At 36.0% G+C, this 13650-nt stretch overlaps 1 protein-coding gene across 2 annotated transcripts in view; it reads left to right on the forward strand.

The window, feature by feature from the left end:
• Positions 1-13650, forward strand: part of LOC139973508 (zinc-regulated GTPase metalloprotein activator 1A-like) — a 96627-nt gene that overhangs the window by 62717 nt on the left and 20260 nt on the right. Inside the window, exon 13 of one of the 2 annotated variants that reach the window (XM_071980250.1) lies at positions 9903-9956. The exons of the other annotated variant lie outside the window; for it this stretch is intronic. Coding sequence (XP_071836351.1) covers positions 9903-9908 — 6 coding nt within the window. The 3' untranslated portion in view covers positions 9909-9956. Of the gene's footprint in view, positions 1-9902; positions 9957-13650 lie in introns of those variants that run through there. 2 annotated transcript variants of the gene reach the window in all.

Genomic DNA, 13650 nt, shown 5'->3' on the forward strand with positions numbered 1-13650 from the left:
CACAGAAAATATACCAAAAATAATACCAATTGAAACACAATGTGGCCCTATGACGTCATGTTTAGACTTGATCAAGTCGACATCCTTGTGTCAAAAGAAACTTTAGATATGTATTATTTCTCAAATGGACCATGTGCTTTTTCTTTGCTGTTTGGGTAAGATGCTCACGTGGACCAATAATGATGGTTGGGTTTGTGTCTCCCTGATCACAAGAATGCGCTATTACAAAATATATGTGTAGATGTTCCTTGTCTTTTTGAAGCAATTTACCAACAATTGGTCCTCTGAGCCTGTATCACAATTCTACAACAGCTTGTATAGCCTACTCACCCTTGTCAAATGTGAATATACCAATCGGGCTGACGTTGTCGTTGTCGCTATACCGCAAGCAACGTTCACACCATATGCGATACGACACGATAGTGACGATATACGTTACGTCACGAGTGACGATAAGAAAAACAAGTTGAAACTGTACTTATAAGAGACCGTTCACACTACATATTGCTTTATCATTGTATTATATTGAAACACGTGGGAGAGATTGGTAAAACTGGTGGAAAGGGGCGGGTCGGGAAGGATAGGGTGAGGGGTAGGGGTAGGGTAACGGAGAGAGGAAAGAGAGACATGTTGAACAAATAGTCATTATATTACATGGCAAAACAAGGTGATATTTATGGGATGAATCTAACATATGAAAATGTTGCTTAAGAATGCGCCATTTTTGACTTCGCTTGTATAACATCTGTAAATGAGTCGATTGCACGATATTTGGCTAATGTAAAACGGAGATAAAAAAAAAATAAGCAGAAACTATAAATGGAAAAAGGGTGGAAATAAATATCGTCCCTTGCGCGTATATATTATAAGGATTCCTCTGATGCACTGGATGTAATTCTTATCAATGCCAAACATTTGTGTTAGGGAGGTAGTTAAAAGGGTAGAAAGAAAACGAAGAGGAAAAAAAAAAGTCTTGCGTAAAAACTCGACCGTAAATCAATTGTGCTTTTTAGCGGCTTACAAGAACGTGGGCTCGACTGTTCGTATACACTGGCCATTAAACCCAAACGCTATGATGACAGACTTATCACAGGTACAAGGTACAGGTTACGGCTTAGGAAAACATCCAAGGCAGGAAAACCTTAGACCGTAGTAAAGTTGTCTGTCACCTACCATTAAAGCAAAACAACGAAGGCAATATCATACCAACATTTCCAAAGATCATCGAGAATTCGAAATAAGACTTCAGGCACACAGGTAGAAGAAAAATTCTCGTTAAGTAGAAAAATCTCTATATATCTTACGTCATATCTTTTTTACCGTACCACTAATCAATGTTTGTAAACAATTTGGAGTGTGAAACCCTCCCCCCCCCCCATCTATCTCTCCCATTTCACGCACCTTTTCTATTTCTCGTGAAAGTAGTTGTGAAAACGTTCATCAATCTTTAGCACCTTAACATTTCAAAGCTTTACTGGTGGTCGTTCAGTTAACATCAAGTGGTCATTTATTGTGTACTGCAACTCTCCACAATGTTTGTAAGCAACTTACCCTCTGGTCCCTCCATCCATAACTTGCCCTCCCGTCCCCCCATCCCTATCCACACCCCTCTTCTCCCTCCTCTCTTTTGCCCCCCCCCCCTTGATTTCTCTCGTTGACGTCCACCATCGTTAACACCTTTGGAAGCTTGCGACAATATTTATCACCCTATAGCATTCCAAATCTTTACTGATGGTCTTTAAAGTTGCATCAATTGGTGATCAAGCTGATTTCTCCCTTCGGTCATGTCTCAGATATAGTGATGTCAGAGACATAGTAGTAAAACTATTGACTACTCAAAAGATTTGTTAAATTACAAAAGAAAAAACGTGCAGATTGTTTTAATGTTCACTTATTTGCTTTTTTGTTTTAACAATTCAAAGAACAAGCTGGAGAACACCGCACTTTGTCTGCATAACACATGTTTGTTCTGACAGGGCTCTCAATTACAAAAGACACTGACATTATATTAAACGCACGGCTCACATGCAGGTATATACACCCTCTCTTTACAAGGAAACTCGTTAATTTTGACGTATAGTCATCCTCTAACCTATCGAGAACACTACATTTGGGCTCACTGTGTAATTATATTACATATGTCATTATAGTAAACGCACTGCATACAGGTATACACACTCTCTCTCTTTACAATTAAACTAGTTCATTTTCGAGAACACTACATTTGGGCCCACTATGTAATTATATTAGATATGACATTATAGTAAACGCACTGCTTTCAGGTATACACACTCTCTCTTAACAATGAAACTCGTTCATTTTGACGTTATACTCCTCGAACCTATCGAGAACACTACATTTGGGCCCACTATGTAATTATATTACATATGTCATTATAGTAAACGCACGGCTTACGGTATTCACACTCTCTCTTAACAATGAAACTCGTTTATTTTGACTTTATCCTCCTCGAATCTATCGAGAAAACTACACTTTGGCCCCCTATATGGACAGACCGATGGAGGAGTGATGAGTATAGTAGTATTGCTTCACTGATATACTATAGGAAAACCAATTAGCAGTTTTAAAACACCAATTGTCTCAGTATTACCTTAATTTTTAGTTTTTTACCGAATAAGGTCACAACGATAATTACACAACTGATCATGAAAGTAGAAATTGAGCCTGTCGTTACGTTGAAGATTTCATTCGTCGCAATAAGAATCGCCGGAAGGTATGTTGTCAATTAAATATATTCAAACAGTAGTAGTATTGGTGGTGGTGGTGAACGTCACTTTTTTCTGATCATGTTCTTCATGTGACTTTTGTTTTAACCAATGACAGGCTTTCATCTGTCCGTCTGTATATCATCGTCATTAAATTAGGTTGCCGTCATGCTCTTCGTTAAAGAGTTGACAACTTAATGAATAATGTTATTTCACAAAGACAAATAATTTACAAACGTGAAATCAAGGATAAATCAAGCCTATGAGCTGAGTCGATATCGCTTTGTTATTTCAAACCAGATTCCACGCGGATTTAAATCACTTAATTGTGGTAAACATTTAGAGGAGGTGAGAGGCAAGGGAGATACAGAAGTATAAAAAAAAAACACATGCAGGTCAACGGTCACACACTTGCATGAATGTATATATTCCACATCCTCATATATTCCACGTTGTGTATTGTTAACGTCAATAAATGTGAATTTTTAAGTCAGTATAGCAAGTGTGTACATGCCTAAACATTGACCATTTACTTTAAAGAGGAGTTTAAAGTTGTTACCCACTATTGGAATAAATTGGTGTTTGCGCGAGGATATTCAATCTTGCAAGTCGATATATGAGAGCTTGTGTAGACTATATATACCGTAGTTTAAATATACCACCCACACTTCCCCCTCCCCGAAAACAACGTGAAATATTTTGATCACGTGGTTGCGTCATTTTTCGGGCAAATAGCAGTTTGTTATTTTCGTTGATCTTTATCCAAGTGCCTCCAAAGTAGAGAAATATCAAATGTTCTTCAGTTACTTATATAGTTCCATCTTTAGATGTATGTTTATATATATATATATATATATATATATATATATATGTATATATATATATGTATATATATATATATATATATATATATACATACATATATATATGTTCTCTCTCCTGCCCTGTTTTCCCTTCTCGTTCGACTTTCAAACTTTCTCAAATCTTCCATTATTTTATACAGTCGCAAAAAATCCGATTTTTCTTTCCCATGTCAACGTCCAAAAGATGTGATATTTTCCTTAGTATACAGTATATTTATACATAGAGAGAGAGAGAGAGGGAGCTGACATCTCGTTTACCGATGTATGCACTTTGAATTCCTCCAATTATTTTTCGCCGTACCTCTTAGAATCAAATCATTTACGCATTCCTTAGAAAACATTTGAACTACTTTATTTCCGGCTGTTTTACTGGAAGCGATTTCCAATCTCGTCTCTTCTCATCTCATCTCTTCTCTATTTTTCTGCCTCTTTTTTCCTGCCCTCCATGGACTGTCACGGGCAGTTCCCGTATAACCTCACCAGCCAAACAATACGCGTGGTCTTAAATTTCGTTTGTAAGTGTATACACAAGTGTTGAATCGCAGCCTCTCAAGATTTTAGACTTTGCCTTACCTAAGGATATTCTAAATGCATACGTTTAGCCGAATTGATGATTTAGTTTGGCTCTTCACTGCCCTCATTTTTTCCTTCGTTTTTCGTCATTTATTTTGTCTTTCTCTTTTGAATGCCATTATAGTGTCGCTATACCAATGGACGCATTCGTCATCGTATGCACCAAAGATTCCACCAGTATAAATATATATATATATATATATATATATATATATATATATATATATATATATATATATATATATATGTGTGTGTGTGTGTGTGTGTGTGTATATAAGGCTTTGATATAGTTGTCATCACCGCCTTACAACAAATATTCATTCACATAACTGAATAGTAAAGTCGCGTTAGTTGTCAAAACAAATACCCACTCTTGATACAACTAGAATCAACTTTCTCTCCCCCCGCGCGACAAAAGAATGTATTTTATTTCTCTTGGCACGACAATTTCTCGATGTATCATCTTTAATGGAAGGTTACGAAAATAATGCGTGATATTGGGTTATCTTATTACTATCATTATTATTATTATTACTATGATTATTTTTTTTTTTGTTGCACCCCCATCTTTTTCTCCCTCTCTTTTTTCTTCATTTGAGTATAGGTGGTACTTGTAACTAAAATGCTGGTTTTGTCCCGACGTAAACCGCATTTAACCTCTTCTAGTAAATATAAGGTGACAGGAGAAAAAAATATAAACATATATATATATATATATAGAGATAAAAGTAGATAAAGAAGAAAAGAAAAGTGTGACCAGGTTGGCGCGTTTTATTGATTATGACTGACGTTTAAGCACTTAAAAGATCTAAGTCAGCTTGAACTCTTTGGATATAAATTGTTAATTTACTGGGGGGAAACTAAGAAGACAAGAAAGTGGGAGGGGACGCAAGACTACTAATGCAAACATTTAGCCCCTCATTGTCTTCATTTCAATGAGGTTTCGAATTTCCGCCCGCTGGAAAAAAAAAAAAAAAAGCTCTTTTTCCTTTCTCGATAGAGGAAGTTTACTGCACTTTTTCCCCCCTCTTATACCTTAAGCCTCTCGACAAGAATAATAACAAAAACGAAATAGAGAGAGAGAGACCAAAAAAATGGGATTTTTAGTTCAAGTAAATAGTGCATGAATGCTCATTACCCATGGCAATTTGCTGTGACACGAGTTTGCCGTTGGGTTCTTCAGTCAGTTGCCTTCAGTGGTCATTGGACTTGAAGTAGAAGTTAGAAGACGTACGAGGGTGGCAAAGGAGATAGTATTAGTGAATACATTGTGGGTGTGTGTGTATGTGAGGGATACCGGTGAAGTGGGACCTGCTGTAAGGGTTATTGACAAATGAAGAGACAATGTAATAATAATAGGAGTAAACGGGTTTAAAGGGATGTATAAAAAGGAAGTCAAACAAAAAAGAAGGGAAAACGGTGGGGGGGGGGGGTGGGGACCACTTGACTATGATGCATGGTATGAGAAAAGGAATAGAAGAACAAAATTCAATCACATTTGCTGGCGTCAAAAGGCAGCCCTGATACTATTTGGAGCGAGGCAGAAAGAAGAAAGGAAGATTTCACTTTGCAATGCCCTTTATGTTTGTACTTTTGTGCAGCTTGCTGTTTATGGCAGGCCGTGTGCAAAACTAAAGATTGACACAAAAAAAAGTATAAATTAGTCAAACTGTAAACAATAGATGGGATATAGTGATTATAGTCTTTCTCGCTTTCTTTTTTCATGTTATATGACACATATTAAAAGTGAATTTTCTTGTTTTACCATTTTAGGAATATATTTATACGGTGTATATTGTATTTCAATTTTCCTCTTGGTTTTATTTATTTTTGGACAGGTTTTGGTGTAATAAATAGTGGGTTAGATGTGTGAGAAACTGTGCAGCGGATGGGGGGGGGGGGGTTGGTAACCTTTCCCTGACCCTTCCCTTTCCCCTTCTCTTACTTTACTTTTACGGATAACTTTAGCGGAAAACGATTTAATAAGTATTGGGACTTTCCATGTAACAGAGATATACACTAAGTGAAGATAACAGTAGCCATGTAAATAATATTTGTGTATATATATATATATATATATATATATATATATATATATATATTATTAGAGAAAACCAGAGAAATAAGATATGACTCATAATTGACAAATAAGGAGTAAGTGTTAGAAAATATATTGGAATTTTCGGTCCCCCTGGGACCTTCGTCAGCAATACTTGGCAGTCGAATGAGAAGTACAAAATGTGACACAATGAAAGTATGACGCTAGATAAATGTGTAAGTTGCAATGATGGAATTAAAACCAAATAAACCATGACTATACAGGAAGCGGATTAAGGAGCAAAGAACGGAAACTTACTCCTTATTTGTCAATTATGAGTCATATCTTATTTCTCTGGTTTTCTCTAATAATATTTTCTTTTGGAGTAAACGTGGATTTTCGTTATATTGTATATATATATATATATATATATATATATATATATATTTATATATATATATATATATAACTCTGTATTTGTTTTCTTACCTACTGGAAATAAATAGATGAATTAAAAAAGAATAGAAAAGAAACCAAACCAAATATGAATGAATCCTTGGGTACTTCCGGTGTTTAAATAACCAACAGTTTTAACAGTATAGGCATATTATGATTCTGCATGCACGAACACGGCAACGCGCGAAAAGGCAGGAGATTTCGCGGTCCAGCAAATTTCAACTTGTCTTCCTGGCAAATTGGTGACGTCACATATGTATTTTTGTGACAAAGTGCTATAACCTAGGTCTATATTTTGAAAATGTATAACTGTAAAACGACTAAAAAATTAAAAATTCTAATAACCTGTATTTCCTGTATAGCATGTGTGATTTTTGATAACCACAAATATTGTGTTTGTGTTTTTCAAATTGTGATTGTTTGCTATCACAATAGTAAAATGTCTATTTACAAATGTAGATGCCGACCAATCTTCGTACAAATACTCCCGCCTGCAATTATCCACTTTAGATAATCGATTTATATAAACGGAACATAACCCGCTTTTCTTGCTTACAATGTATACGTATCGATCCCGACTGATATCAGAGCCCAAACAGCCATATTTATTTTGTGTGTGTATGTAATCTATTTATAGATGAGTATTATAATGTGAACTACCGTCGTATAAAGGCGGCAAGCTGTTTGTAAACCTTACACAATGTTATTGTTGATTTTTTTTATTTTAAAGTGCAAACCTTTTCTGTTTCCTCACTCACTTGGACCTTGAAGCAAGATTACCGTGTTCTCTGGGATGACCCGTCTCTCCTTGATATGTGTTGCATATTTGAGGATCATCACACCGAGTCTCCTAGCATTGCGCAATGCTATGACCCCCCCCCCTCACCCCCTCCACCTCAAACGGTTGCTGAGCGCTTCACACTTTTCTACTTCCCAGCAGACCCACCCACCCACAACGGTAATCTTGTAAGGCCCGCCATACAAACACGCACATATACACACACACACATATAATAATAATAATATATATATATATATATAGATAAAGTAAAGTTGGTTGGCGTCTATCTTGGCGCAGAGTGCTCTATGTCCGGTGAGTTGTCTGATGATCGCTCAACGCGTGAAACTCTGAGTTACAACTACTAGTGTTCCACTAGTCTCAACATATATATAAATATATATATATATATATATATATATATATATATATATAGGCTTTATGATGTCGATACCGCCGGGCTCCCCAGTGAAATCCGGGTCGTGTCCGGTCCATCGATTCTTCAACTAATATTTATGAAAGCCCTATTTTTCTATGGTTCTGTTTTTTTTTTAACTTGAAGAGAAGAAGGCAGTGGTGGTGTCCGGTGTATCTGGATCGTGATCTCTCGGGAAAACTATATGTTAAAGGTCTTTTTCGGATGCAAACATGTTGGAATCGCACGGTTTGAGGAACAGATGCATGGACGATGCACTTAGGCCTGCCTTTCCCAACATATAAATGTTTTTCCGTCTTTCTGACCTTGAAAAAGTAAATGTAAATATTGCTTGTGTTTATTGGCTGACCAGCGGACTCTTGCCTTGCATCAGCCACCCCCCCCCCCCTCGATATCTACCTGGGCACCTATAACTGACCTCAACCAACCTTCTGGTCAGGCCTGAATGTGGTTGCTTTCTCCTTTAATAGACTTCTACTACACGCGTCCATTTTTTTTATAACCACCCCCTCCCCTTCCATGTTACTAATTTCCTTTCCAAAGACTACCATCAATTAAAACTGCATTCATTTTGCGTTAGGGTTGTACCTGTGTGTTACTATATTTGTATCCGTCACTCAGACCAATCAATGTAGTTTTCACACGTCACTGAATACCTCTACTATATAAGATATATCTAGTCATGGGTATCAGCATTCGGTTCGCTCCTAGAATTAACGATGTATTAATTAACCCGCTCAATCAATTAGAGAGAACAAAATTTGTGTCCCACAAATCGAAAGCTTGTGAAGACCACTTGCCGTCATCACTATGACATCACATGTGGGTAACCCTCCATGCAGGATAGAAATGGGAGGTGTTAAATCAGTCAAAATAGGTTACATTCGGGTCAACCCGGAATATTATGAGTAATCATACCGGTATCCCATTGAGATTAGGGTTTCAACATAACAGTGCGGAAAAAGAAATTCGCTTCTTTTCCAAACACATTGTCTGCTGGTATTCCTTTATTTTCTTTAATCGCTAACCCGTCTGCCCACAACCACAGCACTCTCTTACTCTTTATCTACCGTGTCTAGAAGTGATCTTGTTATAACCTATTAGCACCGTACGCCCTCTATGACCTGTCATGCCATCATGGTTGTGGCCATGCATGGTTGTGGTTTGTCGTGTGGTAAGAATATACCATCCTGGTTATGGTCCCAATGGCCCGGTCATATCTTGATGACGTAATGCTACCGAACCCTTGTGCTTGGTATTATAGGTGATGCAATAACTGCCGATGTGTTTGAATGTATACCGTTTTACATTTTATGAAAAAATCTGGGAAGTCAAGTTACATACAATCAAGATAAAATCGTGCCGGTATACCATAATTTGGAATGACTTGCCTTGATCTGTATCAACGTATGTCCGTTATCTAAGCCATGATGAGCAGGATGTGTGTATGTCCAGTCCCCTCCCCTCACCCACATATACACACCCTCCACCCCCACGAACCACCATCCTATATAGCGTACCGCGGGAAGCGTTGAGAGGATGCAAATATAAACATCGAAAGAAAGAAAAAACTACCCATAGTAGCTATACCGATTGCAGCCTATCCTAAATGTAATCTGTGTTGCAACCCAGATTCATCGTTCAATCGACATCATAATTTTGAATCCCTGCCTTTATTTATTTATTTATATATATCTTTCTTTAATTATTTTTTTAATTTATTTGTTTTCTAAGCAGGAGAGACAATTCCTTTAACACTAACTTTTTGTTGCTGTCTCTCTTCCATAAGAGATTTCCCAAACCGCTCCGCTTAATATAACACTTACTGGACTGGATCGATACACAGGCCGATATAGAGAGAGAGAGAGTCAACCAACTTATCTATCTATACAAAACACGTCTATATAGTATTTTAAAAAAATATCGCACCTGGAGTTTTTTTTTTCTCTCGCTCTGCCTCATCTCATTATTTCTTTGCGGAGACCCTCTTCTTCCGTTTGAGCGTCGATAAATTTTATTGTTTATATTTCAGGTGTAATGCTTTTAACATCAGCGATTGATCAGGGTTTCTAGTCTATTTCAAGTAGAGCTCGGTCTTTTTTTTCATCTACGTCACCTAGCCTCTTGTTCATCGATTTCAGGTGGGTTATTCATCGACTGACAAAATGTCGACTCAGGTACTTTACCTCTGTTTGATTTCTACTTCACGGTATTTTTTTTTTTTTTTTTCATTTCTTTTTTATCTTTCTTTCTCTTTGATCCGAGAGAGGTGGAGAGAGCGAGTGGGAAAGAGAGCCTGGTTAGGTATTGTTATTCATATTAAATCATCAAGTTTGTTCTCGATCCCAAAGGTAAACCATTCACTTAAATCCCAGAGCTTGGTTGGTACGTTCCGGTCTTTAGACTAAACCATCGATATATTAATGGAATCACTACACGGCCTAGTTTTTTTTTTTTTTTTTTTTTTGGTCTTCATTAATATGAGGTCTTCGTGCTTTTTTCCCCCTTTAGTTTCTATGAAAGAGGATCGTGCCGCTTTCGTTTATTTTATCTGAGTTTTTTTTTTCTTTTTTTTTCGTTCTTTCTTCCTTCTGTTTGGTATGATATGAAGGTTCAATCCCGTCTCTTTTTTTTTTCAATTAAACTCTTTCCTGATTCGTATAGGGTCGATGTCTAGGCACTCTTGTAATGGCTATTGTTTACATTATATTTGCCAAGTAAAATGATTTTCTTTCTTGGAAGTAATGAGTGTCAGTGATTTTTGGCGTTCTCTTGTGTAAGAGGTGTCACTAATATAGGAGGATATTTAAAAAGAATGTAGAACGTTGGTAAGAGTAAGGCGACTTTGTCATGAGATTATATACTGTAATGATTGTGTAATATATATATATATATATATATATATATATATAATATTTATGTATATATATACATATATATATAACTATATATAAATAACTATATATATAACTATATATATAACAATATGTATATGATATATATAATATACATGATATATATAATATACATGATATATATAATATACATGATATATATAATATACATGACATATATATATATATATAATATTTATGTATATATATACATATATATATATATAACTATATATAAATAACTATATATATAACAATATGTATATGATATATATATATGATATATATAATATACATGATATATATAATATACATGACATACATATATATATATATATATATATATATATACTTGAATTAGTAACGGTAAACACTCAAAACTCTTGTTATATCATTTGTAATGTTTTTTCTCTACATCTACAGTATAAATCGGTAATTCTATACACTTATATACACAATACATAGAGTAACCACTGCACCACGCCAACCAAAAATACGCGTGTAACAACAATTTTCGTGGGCTGTTAAAGTCGAGGGATATTATTATTATTTCAGTGTTGTTAGCTTTTTCACCTTTTACCAATCTGGAACATTCTCCCATTCAGTAAGTCAAAAAAAAAGGCTGCATCGATTGGTGATTCTGGGACACGCTGGTTTTATGTGTCAGAAATGACTAAGAGAAATTATGAAAAAAAGGGAAAGTGAAAAGAAAGTCAAACATGAAGAGGAGGAAAATCAAAACAACTTTCTGGAACTTACCGAACGAAAAAGACAGTATGGTTGTCAGGTGGTGAGATTCGGTATTTTTTGGTCACGATAACAGATCTGGCCTCGGTTTGCACTTTTTGGTGATTAGCATGTCCGAAATTTGTATTTTTTTTTTTTTTTGGTCTTCTTCTTCTTTTTCTTCCTGTTTTGGGGTTTTGGCACAATGAGCAATGACTTAAGAGTTATGATTCGCGCCAGTTTACGTTTCAGTCACGCTCCAGTCATGAAAGAGCGCAGTTATATAAATATTAAGACCAATCTATAAAATTAAGTTGTCACAGGGACCTCCTGCATCGCCAAAAAAAAAAGAAGAAAAAAATGACCATTACGAAAGTGGTTCACGATTTCATCTTCCAAATTCCAGTTACATCGTTAAACCCAGGGCTTCCTGGTATTCAATTGCCTCTTTTGTTTTAAAGAGCGTCTGTATTGGGTTTTTATATTTCCATTTTTTATGGCAAACAAGATGATATTGAGATCTAAAATTATCATATGATATTGCATGGGTGGGTACATACAGATTCCACTCAAACGTATATTACGTAATCTGCTCTGTGACCCATGTCATAGCATTCACCTGGTAGGTCTAATGCAAGTGTAGAATAAACCGTATGAACAGGACACTGAAAACAAGTCCCCAAATTCCAAACCCGCCCCCTTCCCCCACCCCTCCTCACAGAAATACGACAAGAAGAAAAGTGCAAGTTATAGATGGGGAGGGTGTAACCAGTAGAGAGGGACGAGGGAAACTTGTTACTCGTGAATTGGATATTGTACTCTTTTGTGTATGAGTGAATCAGGTTCATATAAGTATGCAGGATATGCCATATGTTGCAAACATATCCCTTGCCCATCCCCCTACCCGCCCACCATACTCCATCACCCAACCAACCGACCGCTGTTTCTCAACTCCTGCGGTACCGCATGTCAAAGGTGACAGTTGAGGAAGTCGGTTTTATTTTTTCATGGTAACAACAAAAAGAATCAGAACGCCCAAAATATGATATATACAAATAAGAATAACTTGTAATGTTTGCATTTTTTTTACATACGGTATGATACAGAAAGTTCGATGAATATGCTCCAATATTTCGTATTGAAAAGTATCGTTACACACTTACCTATCTGTTCACAATCATTGTATTCCTATCTATCGTAATGTAAACCATACCCTACTTTATACTGTAACACTGTTCCCCCCACGTACTTCCTTGTTATTGAAATACTGCCCTCATCACAACAATTTTTTTTTTCACTCTGAAAGTTTTGTCTCAAGGATGTTGTGAGTATATTCAGCCGTTAAAGGACAGTTAAAAGATACACAAATGAAATATTCGGTTAATTTTTGGTTCATCAACATTGCAACGGGAACGAACACGTTATTACACGGAAACAGGTTTCAAACTTCATAAAGATTGATAAAATGCAACAATAAAATATTCAAATGTCGTTTGTCGTTTGTTCAGCAGAAGTGTTTCGTATTAGATGAAACACTTAATTAATAACACGTTAATAATACGAGCAGTCAAGAACAGTTGTCACAGCTGTTACGTATTGAAGAATTGCACCGTTTGTTGTTCTTTTGGGGTTGATTTCCAACCGTCTGAACAGTCAAGCGAAGGATTCAATCAGCTAGAAATCAAAGAAGACGCAATCCAACCATCCATCATTCTGTAGCTTATAAAGGAGAGGAGATCTCTTGTAATGAAACAACTGCCCTAAATAGCTGAGAAAAACATTGGTCCGGTTCGGAAGATATGCTAGTATAAAGAAAGTTATATCTAAAAGCTCTTATTTTGACAAACTGTGTATGTCATTAAAAAAAATATTAAGGAAATACTAGGATCTGAAACGTTTTATTTTTATTTTATTTATTTTTTCTCTGGTTTTCTTTTCAGATATCTTTTCAAAAAAATGTTAAGGTCATGCTCAAGAGCTGTATTATTAAGATTGAGCGTTTGCAAATCCCATCTGAGTCTCCATACAGAAAATAACCATTGTCATAAATAGAACGGGAAAATGAATAAAAATTGAAACACGCGCGGCTCGATGATGTCATAGTTATACTTGATCAAGTCCTAGGTCTTGCGTGTGAAGGGACATTATATTTATGACATT

The sequence above is a fragment of the Apostichopus japonicus genome, chromosome 2 (genome assembly GCF_037975245.1).
Source record: "Apostichopus japonicus isolate 1M-3 chromosome 2, ASM3797524v1, whole genome shotgun sequence".
In the NCBI taxonomy this organism is placed as follows: domain Eukaryota; kingdom Metazoa; phylum Echinodermata; class Holothuroidea; order Aspidochirotida; family Stichopodidae; genus Apostichopus; species Apostichopus japonicus.